The 24122-nt window shown below is 41.0% G+C and overlaps 1 protein-coding gene across 7 annotated transcripts in view; it reads right to left on the reverse strand.

The window, feature by feature from the left end:
• Positions 1-24122, reverse strand: part of SIK3 (SIK family kinase 3) — a 249807-nt gene that overhangs the window by 50801 nt on the left and 174884 nt on the right. For all 7 annotated transcript variants that reach the window (XM_043579419.1, XM_043579418.1, XM_043579416.1 and 4 more), the window contains exon 5: positions 270-394. In XM_043579419.1, coding sequence (XP_043435354.1) covers positions 270-394 — 125 coding nt within the window. The remainder of the gene's footprint in view (positions 1-269; positions 395-24122) is intronic.

Genomic DNA, 24122 nt, shown 5'->3' on the forward strand with positions numbered 1-24122 from the left:
CTCTTGTCTGTTCCTAGCGAGGGCACCCATCTGAGCTTGCTCTTGGGCTTTTTTTTTTTTTTGCAGATGCAAAAGGCAGAGCTTTTTTCTGTGGCTGGGTCCACCACACAAGAGCTGGAGGAAAGACTCTGCACCAAGGACCGGGAATTCAAAGAATAGGGGTCAAGATCTCAATTCGCATGTGGCATTAGGGGTCACCCGGAGGGAAGACAGCTGTTAGCAAGCGAGGGTGAGGACCACCATGGGGTCTAAGAGAAGACAGTACATACCCAGATGTCCACTTTGGGCCCATCATATTCCTTTCCTTCAAAGAGTTCGGGCGCGGCATAGGGAGGGCTTCCACACCAGGTCTTCAGCAGCTGCCCAGGAGTGAACAGGTTACTGAAGCCGAAATCTACAAAGACAAATAGCTCATGTTATCTCAGCCCTGAACATACCAGCTTCTGGTCACTGAATAAAGGCTCTGGATCATGAAATTTGAGAATCAAATGTGAAAAGAGGATCCTGAGAGGGGCGCCTGGGTGGCTCAGTCTGTTAAGTGTCTGACTCCAGCTCAGGTCATGATCTCATGGCACGTGGGTTTGAGCCCCACATCGGGGTCTGTGCTGACAGCTCGGAGCCTGGAGCCTGCTTGGGATTCTGTGTCTCCCTCTCTCTCTGCCCCTCCTCTGCTCATGCTCTCTCTCTCTCTTTCTCAAAATAAACACACATTAAATTAAAAAAAAATTTTTTTTAAAAGAAAAGAGGACTCTTAGAAATTACACAACCATGTGTTAACTAACTTGGATTTAAATTAAAAAATAATAAAATAAAAAAGAAATTATACAACCAGTCACTTGAACTTAACACGAATCACAGTGAAAGGAAGATACGGATGAGCTGGAATGCGAGAGATATCTGGCTAACTACAAGTAAACATGACGGGTTTATGTCAGCAAAACCAACACTGTTCCTTTCATAACCCATGCTGAGTGAAGCAAGCACACCTGTTCCTTTAAGAACAAAAACAACACTGGGTAGCGGCTGGTGTTAAGACTGCATCAGAACCCGTAACTACATGTAAGCCCACTCACCTGGACCCAGAATTTTCATGTTATTTTTACTTCTTAGGACAAACACATTTATGACCACTAGAGACACACTGACTTGAAAACTTAGACAAAGTGACGTCATTATCATTAAGGTGGCTTCTTCAAAAGAAAGAGTAGGCAACTTATTTACAAACTGAAACAGGAATGCTTACAATTCAACTCCAAGCCCCTTTGTGCTTCAACTGCCCCCTGCTTTTCTTCCCGTCCCACTGTTTTAAGAGAGAGCAGATGAGAGAGATGGGGGGTGGAGGGGGACTGGAGAAAATGGGCAAGGATGGCAGGCCAAAGGATAGACAGCCATTGAGTCCAGACACTTTCTTGTGTGCACGTGTTTAGGAAGCAAGTTGTATGGAGCCCAGCCTAGAACACTGCCCGCCCAGGGCCGGCCACACTCCCTACCGTCACAGCACCTGAAAATGCGGAGCACCCCCTGCTCTCCCCTCCGTGGTTTTACTTCCCTTGACAACTCTGTCTCCATTTGCTATCTGCTTTGCTCCTTTCTTCCTCCCACCTGGGCAGGTGTTTTCTTACAAGGCATGCACTGATTTTTGTCTCTTATTCCTTGCTGTAAGGTCGACTCTTCCGGTCTCACAGCTTCTGTTATCATTTGTTTGGCAATAATACTCCAAATTTACATCTCTGGTCCTGGTACCCACTCTCAAGGTCCTGACATGAGCTTCTAATACTTATCTGGGAAGAAACAGCTCAAACTGGCCATTTTCTGAAATCGAATCTGTTCTTCCAGTGATGTTCCCATTAGTGTTTGTGAACGGCATTACCAGCCCAGCTACAAAGAGCACTGGAGCCCCCATTCTCCCTCTCATTTCCCATTTCAAACTGGTAATAAAGTGTGGCCTGAATCCATTTTCTTGTATTTCCATTCCTAGCACCTTAGTTCAGATCCCTATTCTCTCTGACCGAGACTCATGCACAGCTTACCACCTCTATTTCATTTCCCTCTAGGCCACCCATTCATAGCACAGTGGTGGTCACCCAGATCACTCCTCACTCGAAAACACTGGTGGTTCCCATCCGCACACAGAATAGTCTATCCCTCTTAGCACTGTCTCCAGCCCCACCCACCCTCCCAACTTTTCCTGGCCATTCTAGCATTGCTAGACGACTCACATCCTGTGTCTACGTGCCTTCCTTTGGCTATTTCCTCTCTGTGCCATGACTTTTCCTTTCTTTTCCACATTCGAAATATCACTTATTTCCAAGGCCCAGTCAAATATTACTTCCTGTATGAAGCCTTAACTGATTTCCCCCACAAAAGACAAGGTCAATGGTTTCCTCCTCTGTGCTTCCATAGCCCTTGAGTTGTGCCTCTACATCCCAATTACTCTGCTTATATTATACTTAATTGCATTATGTGTTTACGCCCTCTGCCAGTGAGTGGATGGGAGGGATACAGCTTTACTTAACCATTTCCACACAGTGCTTTCCTACATAGCAGGGACTCGAGAAAGGGTCACTGAATGAACTGGCAATAAAATCACTAGGCCAATCCTCCCGTCACTTTCTGGCTCCCGGAGCCTTCTCATCCTTACAATGGCAGCTGGCCAGCCACTAGAGCCTCTACCTCCTAGGCATCCTGTCTACAGTTCTAAAATTAACTTAATGATCACTAGGGGCTTCAGTAGAAACATTTACAACTTCTGGTATAAGAAATCCAATATTCTCACTCATCAATGGAAAATAAATGCCTCTACTGCCAAGCATTCCTGGATCTCCTATAAGAAATACCTTGTACCTTCTCTGTACTCTCCTATTACTTTGCATTTCTCCCTTATTTGGATTACTGTCATATATATAGACCCTATTCTTCTAGCTCCTGGAAAACACCCTCTCTTTCTAGTTCCTTTCAAAAACTTATTCATCTCAGACTCTCTCAAATTACCTCATATAACAGTGTTTAAACACAATAGGTACTTAAGAAATGCTGACTATGAACGCAACTGCATTTAAAGCTCTACCAACTAAACTACAACTTCTGACACCCAGTAAGTTTTAATTTACTCATTAAAGCCTACATGTGCTAAACTCTATTAAGATTTTTTTTTTTTTTTTTGCAAGCATGAGGATACGTTGTTAAAAATCGTAACAAACGAGATTCAGCAAACAGGTGTCTTTGGGAATCATCTAGAAAAAGGACCCTCCATTGTTCTTGTTGTCAACTGGCTTCCATACACCTTCATCGGGTCCTTTTCCATGACTGGCCTTCCTCTGTACCATGTGGAAGAACGATGCAGATGGAGTCTGTAATAACCGGTGTGCTCTGATGTTGGTCTGACTGGTCAGCAAAGTCCAGAAGACAGAATCATGGAGTATTTTGTATTTTGAATGCAAAATGCAACACGCCAAGCAATTAATTAAAAGCAGTAGGTTTAAATTTTTCCTAAAAAGCAGCTCAAAACATAGGACGTTTCACATTTTGAACCATGAATGCTCTACCTAAAATTAATAACATTTTTACCAATTTACACTGCTGGAGAGGGGAAAGCACAAACTTCACGGCATGAGCTTGTTAACTCTATCAAACTGGAAATCTTTACAAAGGAAACACTCTCAAAGGGAACCATCTTCAACAGTGGCTTCAGCCATGATTGCCAGGAGGCACTGACGGGAGAAGCGAGCAGGCAAGAACCAGCGACCTGATGGGGCCTGACAACCACGGGGATCCACACCTGGGGAAGCACCTGCTTCGACGGCATGTTACTACCAGATGGCTGGCTGTGACAACTGGACCCAATGACCGACAGCAAGACTTCAGTACGATTCAACAACGACCCCCCCCCCATTCCCTCACCTTGCCCTCACCTCCTGTTCCACACCAGGCAAAAATCCTCTCGTCCCGCAAACCTGTCAAGGGGTCTCCTGTAACCATTCCACGTACTGTTCCCACTCCTAACTGCACATTTAAGCAAAATCTACCTCTCCGTGCCTGCTGGGACACGTTCTTTCTTCCCACTAAAGCCAGAGTCCTCTAGTGAATGATCCCGAGGTATCCCAATTCATTCTTTAATGTACCGAACCTAACCGAGTGTGACCCACCCTCCCTCTTCAATACACACATGACTATAAATTCACAGCTTCGCTGAACGCACACCGCTGTCTGATCTTCCCCACAAGTACTTCACGGGCATCTTCAATACTGCTGTGCAGCTGGGAAGTTACAGTTCTGGCTAGTTCACTGTCCATTTCGGCTACAACAGATTTTCTGAAAATTTCAGTTGCTGACCTGGGAGAAGCCGCGAGGCATTAACATACTAAATCTGGAACTTCCTGTGGAAGTTTAGTTCCTTCTAACCTATACTCCAGGGACTGAAGAACTGGAAGGGAAAGAAGCTCCTCCTTATTCTCTCAGCTGCTTACCCCTGGGGGCATTTTGCTACACATTTTAAGAAGACCGGAGGGGAAGAATAAAAGCAGTTAAAACTCAAACCAGTGTATTTCGGGTGCTGCTGGGGGTTTTGGGAAGTAACTCCCCGCTGCTGGGCTGTGCAGGCCGCACGGGGCAGGTGGGGACACACATGGCCTGTTTACACTCAGATTTTTGTTCCACAGCCTTACTGACATAAACGTCGTATCCCATAAAATTTGCCCATTTAAAGTGTACTGTTCAGTGGCTTCGAGTATATTCATGGAGTTGTAAAACCCCTACCTCAATTTTAGAACATCTACACCATGCTAAAGAGAAACCCAATACCCAGCAGCAGTCCCTCCCCACTCCCCCCAACTCTCCCATCAATGACCCCAGCCCCAGGCCATCACTAACCAACTTTCTGTCTCTCTGAATTTGCCTATTCTGAACAGTTCCAATAAAAGGAACCACACAATATACAGACTTCGTGTCTGGCTTCTTTTCGTTAGCATAATGTTTTCAAGGTTCATCCATGTTGTAGCATCTATCAATCAGTACTCTGGTCCTTTCTTTACCACTGAACAATATTCCATGATACGGTTACACCACATTTTATGTATCCACTCATCAGATGATGTACATTTAGGTTATTTCCACTTTCCAGTATTATGAATGATGCTGCTATGAGCCTTCTTGAACGTTTTTTGCGAATGTATGTTTTTGGCGCACCCGGGTGGCTCATCGGTTAAGTGTCCGACTCTTGACTTCAGCTCAGGTCATGACCTCTGGATTCGTGAGATGGAGCCCTAAACTGGCTCTGTGCAGACAGCGTGGAGCCTGCTTGGGATTCTCTCTCTTGTGCCCCTCCCCTGCTCTCACTCTCTCCTTTTCAACATAAATAAAATAAACTTCATACATACAAAAGAAGAATGCATATTTTCATTTCTCTTGGGTATATATCTAGAAATAGAATCACTGGTATGGTTTTAAACTTTTGAGGAATTGACCAAACTTTTATCCAAAGTGGCCTCCAGACTTCACATTACTACCAGCAAATGTACAAGGGCTCCAGTTTCTCCATATCCTTGCCAATACTTATGACTGTCTTTTTTTTTTTTTTTTTTAATTACGGCCATTCTACTGAGGTATGTGGTATTCTCACTGTGATTTTGGTTTGCATCTCCCTGATGGCTAATAATGTTGAACACTGTTTCACATGCTTTTGACCATCGGTATACCTTCTTCGGACAAATGTCCATCCAAGTCCTCTGCCCATTTTTAAATTGGGTTGTCTTTTCATTATTGAGTTGTAAGCGTTATTTATATTCTCTGGATGTAAGTCCATTGATACGATTTGCAAGAATTTTCTCCCACTTTCTTGATGATGTCCTTTGATGCGTACAAGTTTTTAATTTTGATGAAGTTCAATTTACTGAGATTTTCTAAGGTCACTTAAAGCTTTTGGTGTCATATCTAAGAAATCACTGCCTAACTCAAGGTCGCAAAGATTCATCGCCGTGTTTTCTTCTAGAAATAGTTATTTGTAGTAATGCAACAAGCAGCCGTGAATCTACCACACAAATAAAAAAATTTTGTCTTGATAATTACTTACATCCAATCACACGCACCACTCATTCCATCCCCTCGTCCTCTCCCAACCACTGATTTTCATCCTATCTGTACATCAGAATCACCAACGCACTTTTAGAAATGTAGAGTGATCCACAAACCTTACCTCAGCCCTACTCAATCCCCTGGAAATAATTTAGACATCTGACTGTAAGCAAACGAACAAAACAAAATTCTTTCTGAAGAAGTTTGAGGACCACTCTTACTGGCAATGAGAAGTCCCTGGAACTTTTAGAGCAGACAGGTGATGCAGTGAAATTAACCCAAAAGCAAGACTAGATTAGATGTGAGGTGAAGAGGAAGGCCTATGATGAAGTAGAAGTAATGGAAATGAGAAAGACAATTCAAAGACTACTTTGAGAAAAGACCGGACCGGACTTGAGGGCAGACTCTGGACAAACACATGTGACAAGAAGGAGGAGAAAGTAGAGAGTAGGACCACGCACATCTGGGTGGGTAAGACCTCATCAGTAGTGGTTGGTTTGGGAAGGAAAAAAAAAAAAATTTTTTTTTGTTATGCCTGGAATTAAAGGAGGTGAGAAGAAATTCAAGTTGAGATGTTCTGAGGAACCGAGCCGTAGGATTGAATGAATAAGAATCTTTTGATAGAGTAAGTGAAGTAAAAGGGAAGGCTGGGAATTAAGGCTTAGAACACACCCCTAAGTACTTCCTACACTATAGGCGCAGGAAGAGAGAGAATGTGGCAAAAACCAGAAAAACATCATTACAAGGAAGCTGAGACAGGAGCAAAGCCTTTCAAAGAAGGAAAAGGGGGGCCTGCAGCAGTCACACAACATCATCCCAGTAGTCTGCAACCTGTGCCTGGGGGAAAAGTATGGGGACATAATTACTCTTGATCAGAAATGGGATCAGTTCCCCTGGGGATTTCTATTTGTTAAGTTTGCCTTCATCAAATGCTAAGTCATAGAACTGGACAACGGACACAATGCAGATTCATTCTGAATCACCAGATGTTACACGGTGAACAAAATAAGGCATTTCTTACCAAGTTTGATCACAACCAATAAATAATCGCTCTGAACTACTAGGAAATTCATTCAGGGTACTTGGAAATGAGCCACCCGGCCACGCAGCTGGGCGGTGTGAACCCTGGAGGGAGCCGGGCACCTGGGGAGACCTAGAACCAGACTGGCCCGGTCTCCGTCACAGCGGCACCCTTCCCATCCCTGCAGCACTCTCTTTTACACAGAATAAAGTCAGGTGACATTCTGCAAAGGACACTCCGTCAAGTGCTGTGTGATATACTACCACGTATCCATTACCTCATTAAGATGAGCATAAGTTTTATGTCTGGGAAAGCGAGGTTTGTTAAGCAACACGCCCACATTTAAAGTTCAAAAAAAAAAAAAAAATCCTAAGAACAAGGCAGAGCCAACAATGCCAGTCTACATGCCCTTAAAGGCCACACCCCCACTGCATTTTCATCATTTTATGTATGTTTATGTTGAGGTAAATGTACATCCCATAACTATTCCAAATTCCTTATTTATTATATTCTGTTTTTCATGTTATTCTTGACCATCAACCCTTTGCTCTGTGTATGTAATTCCCAAAGTCACCTAGTGGCTTGAGGCATACAAACTGCATGTTTCATTAAGAACAGTGCATTGAGGGGCGCCTGGGTGGTTCAGTCGGTTGAGGGACTTCGGCTCAGGTCATGGTTCCATGGTTGGTGGGTTCGAGCCCTGCATGGGTTCAGAGCCTGGAGCCTGCTTCAGATTCTGTGCCTCCTTCTCTCTCTGCCCCTCCTCCACTCATGCTCTGTCTCACTCCGTCTCTCAAAAATAAATAAATGTAAAAAAAAAAAAATTTAAAAACAGTACATTGAAAAGAATGGTAGGCACTATATACCATTGAGATATAGGTTGAATTTTTCTTTTTTTTTTTTTTTTAAGTTTATTTATTTATTTTAAGAGAGCGAAAGAGAGTGCATGAGAGAGAATCCCAAGCAGGCTCTGCCCTGTGAGAGCAGAGCCCGATGCGGAGCTATGAACTGTGAGATCATGATCTGAGCTCAAATCAGGAGTTGGATGCTTAACCAACTGAGCCACCCCGGCGCCCTGAGACCGAATTTTTCAATAAATGGCATAAGAACAACCGATTTTCCATATGTAAAAAAAAAAAAAAATTAAATTAAATAGGACACCTTCCTCACACTATATCCTTAAATCACTTCCCGGTGGATCACAGACTCAATGCAAAAGGTAAAACTACAAGATTTTTACGAAATAATAAAAGTGAAGATCTTTAAAGCTCCGAGGGATGGAAAGATTTCTTAAACAAGAAACAAAAAGCACTAATCACAAAGGAAAAAATGGCAAATTTGGTTACATTAAAATTACACTAAAATGCCAACTCACTGAAAGACATTTTAAAAAGAGTAAAATGAGATACCACAAAATCAAAGAAAGTATTTGTAACACATACAACAAAGACTCGTATACTTACTATTGAAACAAAAACTCCTATAACTCAGTAACAAAGAAAACCCACTAGAAAAACAGGCAAAAGACTTACGGAAGCGGACACATGACAAAAGAAAGGCCAAAAGACATGGAAAAGAGTCCAGTCTCATTACTGGAGAGAAAAATTAAAAAACTAAAACCGCATGAGATTACACACTCACTCACATACTCACCAGACTGCAAAACTTACGATGTGTAGTAACACCCAGGAGTGATGAGGACATACAGGAGTGCAAGCACACGTGCACACGCGACACCAGCTGGCATCACAAGCAGAAGCTGGAGATGGACACACTGTATGACCCAGCAACATTACTCTTCGGTTTAGACTCTTAAATGTTTAAGAATGCACACGAATGTTTAAGAGCGCACAAGGAAAAATGCTTAAGAATGTCCAAACTGAAAACAATCCAAATGTGCATCAAAAGATACGATGAAAACATGACTTCTGGTATATTCGTATCATGGTACACTATAAAGAAATACAAGTGAATAAATCTCAGCTATACAAGCGCAGCTAAATCTCACAAACATTGTGTCGAGTGAAGTAAGACACAAAGCAATACATTCAGTACGATTCCATTCACACGTAGTTCAAGAACAAGCAAAATGCATGACGAATGAGCCCACTCCACATTATATCCAATAAATATGGCACTTCGTGGAGCAAAACTCCCGAGGGATGCATTACACAGGTGGTAAAACACAAAAATTGACACAGTGATTACCTCTTGGAAGCAAGGATGAAGTCGGGATGGGAAGGTACAGTCTAGGCTGATGAAATTATTCATTTCTTGATCTAAGTGGTAATTGCATAGGGCTTTGCTTTTATAGTGGTTCGTTAAAGTATATATATATGGTTAATTGACATTTCTGTCTATATGTGTAGTATTCCATAATGAAAAGGAAAAATGGAGAAAAGAATAGGATCCTTTTTCTTCCCCACTTCTATTTCTTGCCATGCAGGACAATTTCACTGGGATCTAAGCTCCACTGTCATCAGGGCTCAGAAGAGCGGAGATCAGGCTGTTTTTCTCACCACTGATTTCTTACACCACCTAGAACAGTGCCTGGCAGAAGACAAGGCACTCAATAAATATTTTACAAATGATTCACTCATCAACCAAGGACAGAGAGGGAGGGAGAAAAAGAGGCAAATAGAGATAAGCATAAAAAGGGACATAAATGCGTGAGGACTCCAAGCAGCTCTTTGTGAACAGGTAAGAGGACAGGACCCGGGAGCTACTTGTTAAAACAGAGATTGCACTGATGTTTTTCTTGAAGACAACCAAATCCTACAAACTACGAAGAATTTACATACAACCATAAAGTTTACAGTGTACTCAAATACAATTTAAAAGGAGTAAATATTTGAAGGATCTATATAATCTCTTCAGAACTGTGAGCAATAAATTTCTGTTATTTATATGCTAACCAGGCTGTGGTATTTTGTTACTGCAGCCAGAATGGACTAAGACACATTTCTTATGACTTAAAAATTCATTTTTTCTATAATGCTACCTTTCCCCCTAATTTAACAAGAGTTACTAACAAAGAACAACACCAGTAAGGAGATTTAGATCTCCCTTCCTTTCCTTCAATATGTCCAACCTAAGGTAAACAGACTTGATATACTAGCAAGTCAAAAAAACGTGGATGACCAGAAGAGGAGGGAAAAAAGAAAAAAAACAAAAAACAGTTGAAACAAGCAGACAAAACTGGACAACTGAGAGTTGACCTAATTTTGGCAAATCTTTCAGATAATTAATCTTCACTCTCCCCTAAGTGTGGAATGTATTTTATTTTCTGATTATAACCTTTAATGATTCAAATCCCATAGGTAACAAGCCAGAGAATGGACAGAGCCTAACTATTTCTTTAAAATCACAGTCACTTTGTATTCAATAACTATCTTTTTTCTTTGCTTTCTAGAACCACATCATCCTAGAGAATATACCAGAATACCCAGTCTCCTCAGCTCACGTCAACCGTGGACCATCCTAGTTAGGGGGCACAAGTAAAATCAGCTACACTATCATAAGCGAAAGTGTGGTTCACAAGGCTCAGGAAGAAGAATGCTGTTAGACCAGACACTGGTGCAGGATACAGGAAAAACTGAAGAGAGGCAACTTCAATATAAGTAAAATGCAAGAATAGCAACAACAAAATAACAGAAACTGACGGCAAAGAAGGGAATAGAGTCAACGTATATTCAAAAAATTAACTGTAGATTCTTTGTAGTTTTGAACCGAAGCCCTAGAAAGAATTTCTGCGCCGGTATTTTTTAAGTGCAGGCGAAACACTGTCCAGGGAAGATCACAAAACAAGTCACAAAAAACTGAAGAAGACTGAAATCCTATCAAACATCTTTTCCCATCACAACGCTACGAAAGAAGAAATCAATTATAAGAAAAGCATGCTACTGAGCAACCAAGGGGCCGACCAAGAGATCCAAGGGGAAATAAAATGATACCTGGAGACAAACGGAAGTGGAAACACATGGGATCAAAATCTTTGGGATGCAGCAAAAGCACTTCTGAAAGGAAATTTTATAGCAACACAGGTCTCACTCAAGAATCGAGAGAAATCTCAAGTAAACGATCTAACTTCACACCTACAAGAACCAGGCAAAGAAGAATGAAGCCCAAATTTAGTACAAGGAAAGAAATAACAAAGATCACAGCAGACGTAAATGAAATAGAGACAAAAACATAATTGATGAACCTTTAGACGGACTAATCAAGAAAAAGAGAGGGCTCAAATAAATAATATCAGAAATGAAAGAGAAGTAACAACCAACACCACAAATATATAAAGGATTATAAAAGACTACTATGAAAAATTACCTGCCGAACAAATTAGACAATGTATAATGAATGAATACATTACTAATAACATAGAATCTTCTAAGAATGAGTCAGGAAGAAATGAAAAATCTGACCAGATCAACTACTAGTAATTAAATTGAATCAGTAATCAAAAATTCCCCACAAACAAAAGTCTAGGACCACATGGCTTCACAGATGAATTCTACAAAACATTTAAAGAAAAGTTAATACCTATTATTACCAATTGATACCAAACTATTCCATAAAACAGCAGAGGAAGGAATGCTTCAGAATGTTTTGGAACACTTCAGAGGCCAGCATTACCCTGATACCAAAACCAGACAATGACACCACAAAATAAGAAAACTACATATCAAGGTCCCTGATGAACACAGAGGCAAAACTCCTCAACAAAATACTAGCAAACTGAATTGAAAAATTCATTAAAAGGATCATTCACTACGATCAAGTGGGATTCATCTTAGGGATGCAAGGACGGTTTAATATACACTCCTCAACCAACACGATATACCACATTAACAAAATGCAGGTAAAAAATCATATGGTCATCTTGGGGCACCTGGATGGCTCAGTCGGTTAAGCATCCGACTTCGGCTCAGGTCATGATCTCATGGTTCGTGGGTTTGAGCCCCACACTGGGCTCTGTGTTGACAGCTTGGAGCCTGGAGCCCACTTCAGATTCTGTGTCTCCCTCTCTCTCTGCTCCTCCCCTGCTCACGCTCTCTCTCTCTCTCTCTCTCAATAATAAACATTAGAAAAAATTTTTTAATCATATGATCATCTCAATAGATGCAGAAAAATAATTTGATAAAATTCAACATCGATACATTATAAAAACTCAACAAAGAGGGCACAGAAGGAGCGTATCTCAACATAATAAAGTCCATCTATGACAAATCCACAGCTAACTTTGCTTTTCCTCTAAGGTCAGAACAAGACAAGGATGTGCGCTCTCACCACTGAAAGTACTGAAGAGCTTAGTCACAATCAGACAAGTAAAACTGGCACTATTTGCAGATGACACGATACCGTATATAGAAAACCCTAAGAGACTCCACCAAAAACTATTTGAACTAATAAATGAATTTAGTAAAGCTGCACTATACAAAATCAATATAGACAAGTCTACTGTGTTTCTATACACTTATGAGAAAATAGCAGAAAGAGAAATTAAGAAAACAATCCCATATACAATTACATCAAAAAAGAATAAAACGCCTAGGAATAAATTTAACCAAGGAGCTGAAATTTGTATACTCTGAAAACTGTAAGACATTAATGAGAGAAATGGAAAAGGACAGAAATAAATGGAGAGATATATCATGCTCATGGATTGAAAGAATTAATATTATTAAAATGCCCATAGTATCCAAGGCAATCTACAGATTCAGTGCAGTCCCTGTAAAAATACCAACAGTATTTTTTACCGAACTAGAACAAAAATCCTAAGATTTGTATGGAACCACAAAAGACCCTGAACAGCCAAAGCAATCTCGAAAAAGAAGGAAAAAGCTAGAGGTATCATAATCCCAGATATTAAACTATATTACAAAGCTACAGTAATCCAACAATATGGTACTAGTACAAAAATAGACACATAGCTCAATGGGACAGAACAGAGCCCAGAAATAAACCCATACTTATATGGTCAATTAATCTATGACAAAGAAAGCAAGAACACACAATGGGAACTGCTACATACAAAAGAATGAAACTAGACCACTTTTTTACACCATACACAAAAATAAACTCAAAGTGGATTAAAGAGCTACATGTGAGACCCGAAACCATAAAACTCCTAAAAGAAAACATAGACACTAACCTCAAGGGCAACAGCCTTTGTAATATTTTCCTGCCGTTAAAAATGGGCAGAGAACGGGGCGCCTGGGTGGCGCAGTCGGTTAAGCGTCCGACTTCAGCCAGGTCACGATCTCGCGGTCCGTGAGTTCGAGCCCCGCGTCGGGCTCTGGGCTGATGGCTCAGAGCCTGGAGCCTGTTTCTGATTCTGTGTCTCCCTCTCTCTCTGCCCCTCCCCCGTTCATGCTCTGTCTCTCTCTGTCCCAAAAATAAATAAACGTTGAAAAAAAAATTAAAAAAAAAAAATGGGCAGAGAACCTGAATAGACACTCTCCAAAGAAGAGACATGTGGATGGCCAACAGACACAGGAAAGGATAATCAACATCACTAATCACCAGGGAAATACAAATCAAGAGCACAATGAGGTATCACCTTACACCAGTCAGATACAACAAGTGTTAACCAGGATGCAGAATAAAGGGAATCCTTATGCACTGTTTGTGAGAATGTAAACCAGGAGAGCCAAATCTGGAAAACAGCATGGAGGTTCCTCAAAAAACTAAAAACAGAAATACGATGCAGTCCAGCAATTCCACGTCTGGGTATTTACATAAAGAAAACAAAAACACGAACTCAAAAAGATATATGCACCCCCATGTTTATTGCAGCATTATTTACAATAGCCAAGATATGGAAGCAACGTAAGTGTCCATCAATAGATGAATGAAAGAAAATGTGGTATATAAATACAATGGAGTATTACTCAGCCATAAAAAAGAACAAAACCTTGTCACTTGTGACAACATGGACGGATCTAGAGGGTATTGTGCTAAGTGAAATAAGTCGGCCAGAAAAATACAAATACCCTGTGATTTCACTCACATGTGGAATCTGAAAAACAAAACAAACAAATGAACAAACAACAACAATAAAATCAGAAACACACAGGTAAGTGCAGAGAACTGGTAGTTGCCAGAGGCGAAGAGGGCGGAGGGATAGGCGAAATAGGTGAAGAGGATTAAGAGGCACCAATGTCCAAATATAAAATAAGTCAGCCACAGAGATGAAAAGTACACCGTAAGGAATACAGTCAATGATGTTACAACTTTGTATGAAAGATCACATGGTAACCACACATATGGCGGTGACCATTCTGTAACAGTTTCAGAAAATTCTCTGGTACAAAAATGCCCGTAACGATACTTTATGTCCCCGATCGTTTATTGGCAACGGGAAAGCCCCATGATCTACAGATTCGACATTAAAATGATGAACAGTCTCAAGAGTTACCGAAGAAAACAGCAGCAGAAACTGGTTAAGATGGATACGCACACCCACACAACAGAAGCCATATGGGTGGAGTTGCTCACTTCATGTGGCCTATGGTCATTTATTTCTCCACTCACAAGTGGCTCCTAACGTAATCTGTTAAGTCTCTTTCCAACCCCCAACACCCTGGTTGGTCAGCATTTGTCTGCAGGCTGAAATGGTATCTCATATCCCTTTCTCTTAATACAGAGCAGCAGACTTTAATCTGAACCATATGTCTGTCTTGTAGAGATGGTTTAAATACCAGAGCTTTACTATCAATTTTGAGACTTGAAATTCTTTGTTCTAGGCGAGATCAGGGGCCTGAGGCTACACAGGGTGGTGATAGTGTATCCCTAAAAGTAAGCAGATCATCAACGGGGTATGTCTATGTGGTAAGGGGGAAACAGGAAAGAATGAGTGGCACTAATTTAAAAATCAGGACAACTGCAACAGGAAATTTTCTTATTTGGTCCACCACTTCAGAGCAATACCCTCCACTTCTTTTTGGCTGACCAAGGAGCAATTCAAAACAGATGTAAACAGATTAGCCTGCAGCCAGTTCCAATGTTCACAATGTCGGCTAAGGTAACACAGCGAAGCTAAAACTGACAGGCAACCCCTCCAAGCGTAACTTGTGCTTCACTTCCTTGCCGTTGTAAGTAAACTGCTCAGAAGTAGGGGGGGAGAGGGACAAAGTAAAATGGGAAAATACTTATTGATCCTCAATAAACACCCTCACCAGAAAACACAAAATTCTTCATGTTGTAACATATGAAAGCTGAGGACTCGTAATCCTAATCCCCCACGTGGAATTACAAAGACCAAGAAGAGAAATTATTTTGGCCCTTGATTAATTTCCCAGTGGACTGAGGGGAGGGGAGGGGTGGAGGAGACAGCTGTCAGGTATTTATTCTCGCTAGAAATGACTCAAAGGACCGAAGATCAACACCACAGTAAGAACACTGTATCAACAACATTTAGACTGTTATGTGGACTGTGAAAATGGAACACAGCACAGATAAGGAACTGATCTTGCTTCTCCTATACAATACTACTAGCCTAGAAATCATGTGACCCAAAAGCGTTATTTGGAATTGCGCAAAACCAAAGCCAACTGTGTGAATCTCAGAATTACAGTAGTGAGGAAGGATGAGTTTCGAAGTTCCCAGGAGTCACATTATTAGTTCACTCTTAAAAATGGGTCTTGGGAAGTCCTCAGTGTTTAGCAATCACTCCAACCCCTGGCTGAACTTCCTGACTAGGAGCTAACAGAGAAATGATGCCAAAAACTACTGACTCACAGCCTGAGCATTTTATACACAAGAGAAATTCCTTTACGGGGGAAAAAAAAATCAAGGAATCAGCTTTTTTTGGTGGTGGGAGGGGGATATTTCGTTTAGTTTAAGAGACCAGGGAAGGTCAGAATCAGAGGACGGGAGAGGATAATATTCATGGGATTGAAAACGTATTACAGAAGCAGTACGGTCCCCTTTTGTTGTCGGTGCCGCTATTATGTCATATATGGGACTGCTCCACATGTATCTGCCACTTGATCTGACCGATCTTCTGACCCTCCCCTACTCTTGGCACTATATATTTATATAGCACAACACTATCTCTGTGGAAGATGAAAGTTTAAAAACAAAAAGGCTGGACCAGCATTACACTGGCATTTTCGATGAATGACTTATGAATTTTCCCCCAAAGCTTTAAAATACCTTAGCAGTTAGAATCACTGAACTCAGCTATTTTTAAGTGAGATAATAAACCAATCCTCCTCACTCTGTTATAGATAACACTACCCCAACCCGTCTCATAAAAACAAAAAACAAACAAACAAACAAAACCTCTCCCCAACACAGGATCTTTTCATCAAACTCAGTATTGAGTAGATATATAAAGGGAAAGGCTGTAATAAGATACTGAGTCTCTAAGACCTGCAAACAATATTCATTGGAATTCCTGAATACATTAAATACATACTACTATACATACATAGTCCTAATTCTAAATTCTATCAGAACAATGAAAGTCCAATCATTCAATCAGGTAAGTTTCCAACACTGACAGGTGACCATTCTATACAAAATTTTGGTGTGCCTTTTATGGACCATGATGAATCAAAGTCCCCTTAAATACTCAACAGAAACTAAAGGCACCAAATGGAAATATAAATAACCTGCCTAAAGGGTAATGTACAAATATGTAACAGGAGTAGGGTACTCCCCAAGTTTGTGAAGAACCACTAATGAGTTCTTGGCACAAGGTGAACAAAATACGTGGCCACTGCCCTCATGGAGCAGTCGGTCCTGCGGGGAGGCACACATGACACAACTACACATCTAACCATATAATTGTAAGCAGAGAACGAGTTTTAGCGGAAAATTCAGGGGCAAGTGGTAAATAATAGATAGAGAAGAGAGGCCTTCCTGAAGAAGAATCTATCAAGAGTTCACAGAATCTCTCAATTTGATCCCCAAACCCCAATAAGTTACATGTGAACTACAATGTAAAGAAAACTGTAACCTATTTCACTATATAGGTATCTGGTATTTTCCAACTTTTTGACTCACAAACTCCCTTCAAAGGAATATGTTATCTTAAAAACATCCCAGGAAAGACATTTTAAAAATAATTTTCTCATTTTTGCATGCTTTATGACAAAGAAATAAGTTTAAGCAAGATATTTTATTTTATATTAGTATATTATTAAAATTGGATTTAAAAGTTCATTCTAAGTAATATTTATATTTATAAAAAAAAATCAACAAAAGGAAATGGTAACCGACTAAATGGGAGAAAATATTTCAAGTCATATATCTGATAATATATACGATATTTATCTAAAATAGATAAAGAACTCCTAGAACTTGAGTAAATCCAACAAAAAAAAAAACAATAGAGTAAATAAATGAGAAGATCTCAATAGACATTTTTCCAAAGAAGACATACAGATAGCCAACAGATGCTCAACATCACCAATCGTCAGGAAACTGCAAATCAAAACCACAATGAGATATCACTTCACACTTGTTAGAATGGCTAGTAGCAAAAAGACAAGAAATAACAGGTGTTGGCAAGGATGTGGAGAAAAGGGAACCCCAGTACACTGCTGGGGGGAATGTAAATTGGTGCAGCCACCATGGAAAACATTACGGAGGTTCCTCGAAAAATTAAAAACAGAAATACTATATGGTCCACAGCTAGTCCACTTCTGGGTATTTACCTGAAAAAAAATGCAAACATTAATTCAAACAGATATACACACCCTTGTGTTCACTGCAGCATTATTTTCAATAGCCAAGGAAATAACCTGTCTTGTCAATGGATGAATAAAGAATATGTGTGTGTGTGTGTGTGTGTGTGTGTGTGTGTGTGTGTGTATGCATGTATGTATATGTATGCAGGGCATGCACACACACACACAACGGAATATTACTCAGCCATAACAAAGGATGAAATCTTGCCATTCAAAACAAGATGGATGGACCTGGAAAGTATTGTGCTAAGTGAAGTAAGTCTCAGACAGAGAAAGACAAATATCTTATGATTTCACTTATATGTGGAATCTTTAAAAAACCAACAACAAGCTCATAGATATAGAGAAGAGACTGGTGATCACCAGAAGCAGGGGGGAGGGGGGTGGGGTTGCGTGAAATGGGTGACGGGTCAAAAGGTACGAACCTGCAGTTATAAAATAAATCATGAGGATATAATATACAGACAGCATGGTGACTATAGTAATACTGTACTGTATATTTGAAAGTTGCGACAAAGTAGATCTTAAAAGTCGTCATCGCAAGAAAAAAATTATTTTGTAACTATGTAAAGATGGACATTAGCTAGACTTATTGTGGGGATCATTTCACTATATATACAAATACTGAATCATTATGTTGTATACCTGAAACTAATATAATGTTCTATGTCAAGCATACCTCTATTTTTTTAAAAGTCATTATAACAAGAGAAATGTTTCCCATTTTAAAAGTGACTCACTATATTAATTTAAAATTGTTATCTCATATTTAGTCGGGAAGCCACATACATATTGAGATTATAACGTCTGAAACAGCCAAGAACTTTTCATGCCCTGGTATTTGAAATGCTTACATTTTGAACCCAAAGAACAAACCTGTCTGAGTCACTTTCATGTTTTGGTTGCAAGTGGTAAAATGGGTGAGCAAGTTCAGTTCCTCCGTGCAAATAATACATTATGATAGTCTCTCTATATTGGGATAATCTCTATATTGGGATAGTCTCTCTTCCCAATAAAGCAAATTGGATATCGTGTTGTGCACGTGTATGTATATTTGCGTGTGTGTATCAAATTGTGGTTTTTGAGGTCCTACAAAGACCGTGATGCGCTATAGAGAACAGTGATCAAATGAAGACCATTCATTTGGTAAAGTTTGTCTCGAAGCACTGCCGAATCACTACTCTTATTTCCATTAACTGAATGTTGACACCCGTGTCCCTTATGCTTTGTATTGTCCAATGGTCCATTACGGAGGTAAATTTAATAAAATATGATAAAAAACTGCATCCTAGTCAAAACTACCATGGTAGCCAACGGCTTCACCCAAGCAGTAAAGGGACCTACTGAGTGGTAAGTGTGCTCGCTCATTCGCTCCCCTCTAGCAGGTAGACACGCCTGATTTACCCTCAGAGGCTCTCAAACTATTCCATTGAAGGAGGGTGAGGAGGCCTAAATCATTACTTGATTTATGGACTTCTAATTATCCCCCAAATGATTTGCAAGTGCAGAAGTCTGTGTAAGAGGAATTTGTAGTTGGGGGAAGAAAATCTTTATTCTCAGGTTTCTTGAACTCGTGTATGTTTATATACCCCCAGGGATAACGCTGCAGTGTGCCAAGAGTTATGTGAAACCATAGGCTAAATAAAACACATCTTCCTGGAATATTAATTTTTTCTATGTTAAATAAAGTTGAATAATTTTAATATTAAAACAAATGTTGTAGGACATTGAGGTGAAAACAAAACGTGCATGAATTTAAAATAAAGCATGTGATTTAAAAAGTGAACCATTCCAGGCTAGGTAGGTCATCAATCCCACACTTGACCCCCACCCTGTGTGAGTTCACTCCCCTCCATGTTAGGGAAACCACAGTGGGAGAATCTGAGAAGCAATGCTTCTGTACTGGTAGCATAGCTATTTGTGAGCTAGGCCCTGTAAACAGAAAACCTGCTTGATCTTAGCAGGACGCAGTCACTTTTCAAGATCAGTAAGACCTCACTTGTAACCTGGAACCATGACCGACAAAAATCTGTTCATCTGAATTTTCACTTCAGAATTTTTTCATACAAAATAAATCAACCGTGTGTGTCCCTAAAATGCCTTCCGAATGAGAGCGTGTCAATTTTTCGTTTTTGTAAGCTCCAGTCTCAGGAACACGAACCAGAAGAGATCATTTTTCAAACTGTATTCCCAAGGGTCAACATACATGAAAGTCATTAGCACCTTCTAGTTGAGGGTCACACATCATTTCAGAGGGAGGGCAGGCTCTGAGGCATTGCGACGCCCAGGTTCTATTGTGACGGGAATTCAGGAAAGTCACAGGGCCTCTCGAGGTCTCCAGTTATTACTCGGTAGCCAGGGAGGTGCACTGAGAGATTCCCTAAATAAAGGTGTTACAACCATGATACAAACTCTGTGACGGCTGTGGTGAATGTCCGGAACGACTTTCCGTGGGCTGTGAGACACCAACCACCACACTGGGGAAGGGTTCTCAGAAACCCGAGGCTCACAACCTGTTTTCCCTATGTGATTGTATCTCAGCAAATTCATACCGAAGGGGAAGAGTCAGTGGATTCATGGAGTGTTACAGTTTCTCACTTTTAAAAGATAAAACAGTCTAGATCTCAACCGCATTAAGGTCAAAAATTTCCACAGTACCTTAAATCCGTGCACTCTGGAAATTCTTTCCAAAACACTGGCTTTGCTGTAGTTGTGCTTCGCATCTCTGCTGTCTACTGACTGCCAACTAAAACAATAACACCCGAGTGGAAACTATCTCATGGAGACCATTCTAGGAGTCGACATTTCAAGAGAAAAGTTTCCAACTTCCTTAGGTTAAAAAAAAAAAAAAAAAAAAAAGTTTCCACAATTTTCAAAACATTCTCGAAACGTCGGAGTATTTCAAATAATTTTGCTTCAGGGAGTAAGCCGGCCACATTTAGGTCTTTCCTTAGGCAATCTCTTATAAATATAGAAATTTCTCTACTTAATCTTTGGGGACAAGTATTAAAATTGCTTTCAAATAGCATTAAATATAAGACAACACCATTTTCCCTTGATAGCTTAATATACTCCGTCAATAAGAAAATCTGATTTCTCCATTTCTACACACGTCTTTGACTGGAAGTTCCCTCTTCCTGGCCCAGACACGTGAGTCGTCAGCCATCCACAGAAGTTCTTCGTTTGCTCACTCTTGTATTTGGTGTGTCGTCTTCCTTTTCATGTCCCCTGTCACCACCTCGGGACAGGATTTCACCATTTCATAGCCTCTTAACGGATCCTCCCATTTGCTCTCCCTGTCCTTTCACCCTGCTCCCGCCTTTTTTTTTCCTTATCCGTCCTGAATCTGACTTGCTGAGCCTGGTGTTCAAACAATTTGACAGTCTGGCCTCTCTCCCGCCTTCTCAGGCAGGACTCCCCTGCTTAAACCTTCCCTCCAGCCAAGCTGCTTTACCTTTCTTGCAAATACGCCCCGCCCATCCTACTGCTGCCCGTACCTCTCCGGCTCCGCTTCCCACTGTAACCAAGTAGGAGCCCCAATCCTCAGCACGAGTGTAAAGCTCCACATGGACTGGCCCCTGCCAGCTCTCTTATCCCGCCTCCTTCCACACCCCGCTTAGAGATCAGCTCCAGCCACATCAGTTTTTCTCCTACCCTAGGGTCAAACTTAAATTCACCTCTCTGGGGCCTTTGCACTGCTCTTCCTTCTGCTTGGAAGGCTCGGACTATCCTGGTTAAAGGCACTCTCTCTCCCACAAAGTCATTCTAGCACACTGTTGATTTCATCATTTTCATAGTCCTTATGAGGGCTTATTTGTTTATGTGTTCACTGCCTACCCCCCCCCCCCCCGCCTCCCCGCCAGCAGAGTGTTAGTTCCAAGCAAGGGACTACTCTATACAGCTACTCTGCAGCTGTATCCCCAGTGCGCAGATCAGGGCCTGCACATAGCAGGTGCTTTATTAACATTTGCTGACTGACTAATCCTACTAGAATTCTCTCCTCTACACCTACACTTAAAGAGTTCTATTCATCCTTTACACTCACCTCAAATGTTATGTCCTCAATAGGACATTGATGTCCTTGTCACCAGTCTAAAGTTCAGGTCAACAAAGTTTTGAGTACCTACTATAGGACAGGCATACGCTAGTCCACGGGGGGCTGGTCGGGGCGGGGGGCAATACACAGGATGTGGTTACAGTCCCTGTGGCACCGAGAGTCTAATGGAACTTTACAAACTAAAGTGGTTTCTTCATCCTCTGAACTTCTGTGGTAATTAGACTGTACAATTAATGGGATAATGAATCATGGCGTGCCTTGTGACATCGCTTCTATTGTATCAGACTATAATTTGGTAGCTGGTGAACACACTGTCACTCAGCAATGCAGGCCATAGGCTGAGAGAGGTGTTGTGCTCCCCCCGCCCCACTTAATTGGCTCCTCTGTGGATCCTCACGTGTCCGAGACACGAGAAGTGGAAGGTCAGAGGCCAAGAATCCCATTCTTTCCCAGTGCTGGACCCTCTACATGAAAGAGATTCGCATGGGTGCTCTTTACAAGAAATTCCAAATTTTGGAAAGTTAAAGGTATATCTTTTGGAGGCTCTAATGTTTTCTAAATAAGCTGTATTTGCATGCCAAATATGACAAAATTAAATAATACGTGTGAAAATGCTTTGTAAAGTGCTGTATACACACATACACATATAACATGGTACATATGTACACATATACATGAAACACACATATATAAATGTAATTTGGGTTTATTTAACTTTCCAGAGGTCTAAGCATTTGCTGCCCATGACACCTGAACAAAGAACCTTTAACAGTAGGTATGTGTTCAGAGGACCACTACACATTTTTAGTTCTACACTTGGTAACTTTGCCTTTCAGAAATAAAATTCTTTGTTCTGAAAACCACCAATGTTTATTCTGGATTGCTAATTACAGAAACATCTTTTAAATAATTCTACACAAGACAGGTTTGCTACTGTCATTAAGAAGAATTTTTTAATTCTAAAACCCCAGAAGGAGGAGCACCTGGGTGGCTCAGTCGGTTGAGCGGCCAACTCCTGATGTTGGCTCAGGTCATGATCTTGCACTGAGCATGGAGCCTGCTTGGGATTCTCTCCCTCTCTGCTGCCCCTCCCCCACTTGGGTTTCTCTCTGTCTCTCCCTCTCTCAAAATAAAATAAACTTAAAAAAAAAAAAAAAAAGATTCTCTCTTTCCCTCTGCCTCTCACCCCCACTTGCATGCGCTCTGAAGATTTTTTTAATTAATTAAAGAAAATAATCCTATTTAGAATTGATTTCATTACTTCTCCGATCTTAACCTGTCACAATCACCCAATCTACCTCTCCAAAATTCGTCATGCTGTAGTAAGCTTCAACTAGAAGCGTCTCTCCCACTGGCCCACTAACAGCAGAGATGACCTAGCAGAGGAGAAGAGGAATTTCTACTAATTGCTGTATAAGAAAGGGAGTTCAAGCAATGATCGAGAAACTGAGGACAATAGTCCCCCTTATCCACAGGGGATACAAGACCCCCAGTGCACGCCTGAAACTGTGGACAGCACGGAACCCTATATGCTATGTTCTTCCCTATACACACATACCTATAATAGAGTTTAATTGATGAATCAGGCACAGTAAGAGAGTAACAATCATTAACAATAAAATGGGACAATTATAACAATATACGGTACTAAAAGTTATGTGATTTGGTCTCTCTCAAAATATCCTCTGGTACGGCACTCACCCTTCCTCTTCTCATGATGATATGAGATGATAAAATGCCTATGCGACGAGATGAAGTGAGGTGAATGGCGTGAAGTGAAGCGAGGCATCGTGACATAGTGCTGGGCTGCTACCGACCTTCTGACCATACCTGACATATGAGGAAGACCATCTGCTTCTGGACCACAGGTGACCGTGGGTAAGTGCAACGAGAGAAGGCTAACCCGTGGATGGGGAGGCAAGGGACTATGTAATGATGGCATGACGAGCAAAGACAACGTTAGATACTGTAGCAGGGCACAAAACTAGTGGAGCTCAGCATTCTGGGCGAAACAAATAATAAAAATGCAGACTCTGGTTAAATAAACTTAAAACTCTCACCGTATGTGTTAACACAGAGAGCACACGGCTGGCTGCCAGCATTCCTGGGAGTCTGTAATTATACACCAGCAGGTAGAGACGCTGATGGTGACTACGCGGATTTGTTGGAACTATTAACAAAGAAAAGCATGTAAAAATCTTCCTACCCAAGTATTTGTCCGTGGAGTTTCTAATTTCAGTTATCACTGACCCCTGCTTTTACACTCGGTTTCTCAAAC

This window comes from Prionailurus bengalensis, chromosome D1, assembly GCF_016509475.1.
Source record: "Prionailurus bengalensis isolate Pbe53 chromosome D1, Fcat_Pben_1.1_paternal_pri, whole genome shotgun sequence".
Taxonomy (NCBI): Eukaryota; Metazoa; Chordata; class Mammalia; order Carnivora; family Felidae; genus Prionailurus; species Prionailurus bengalensis.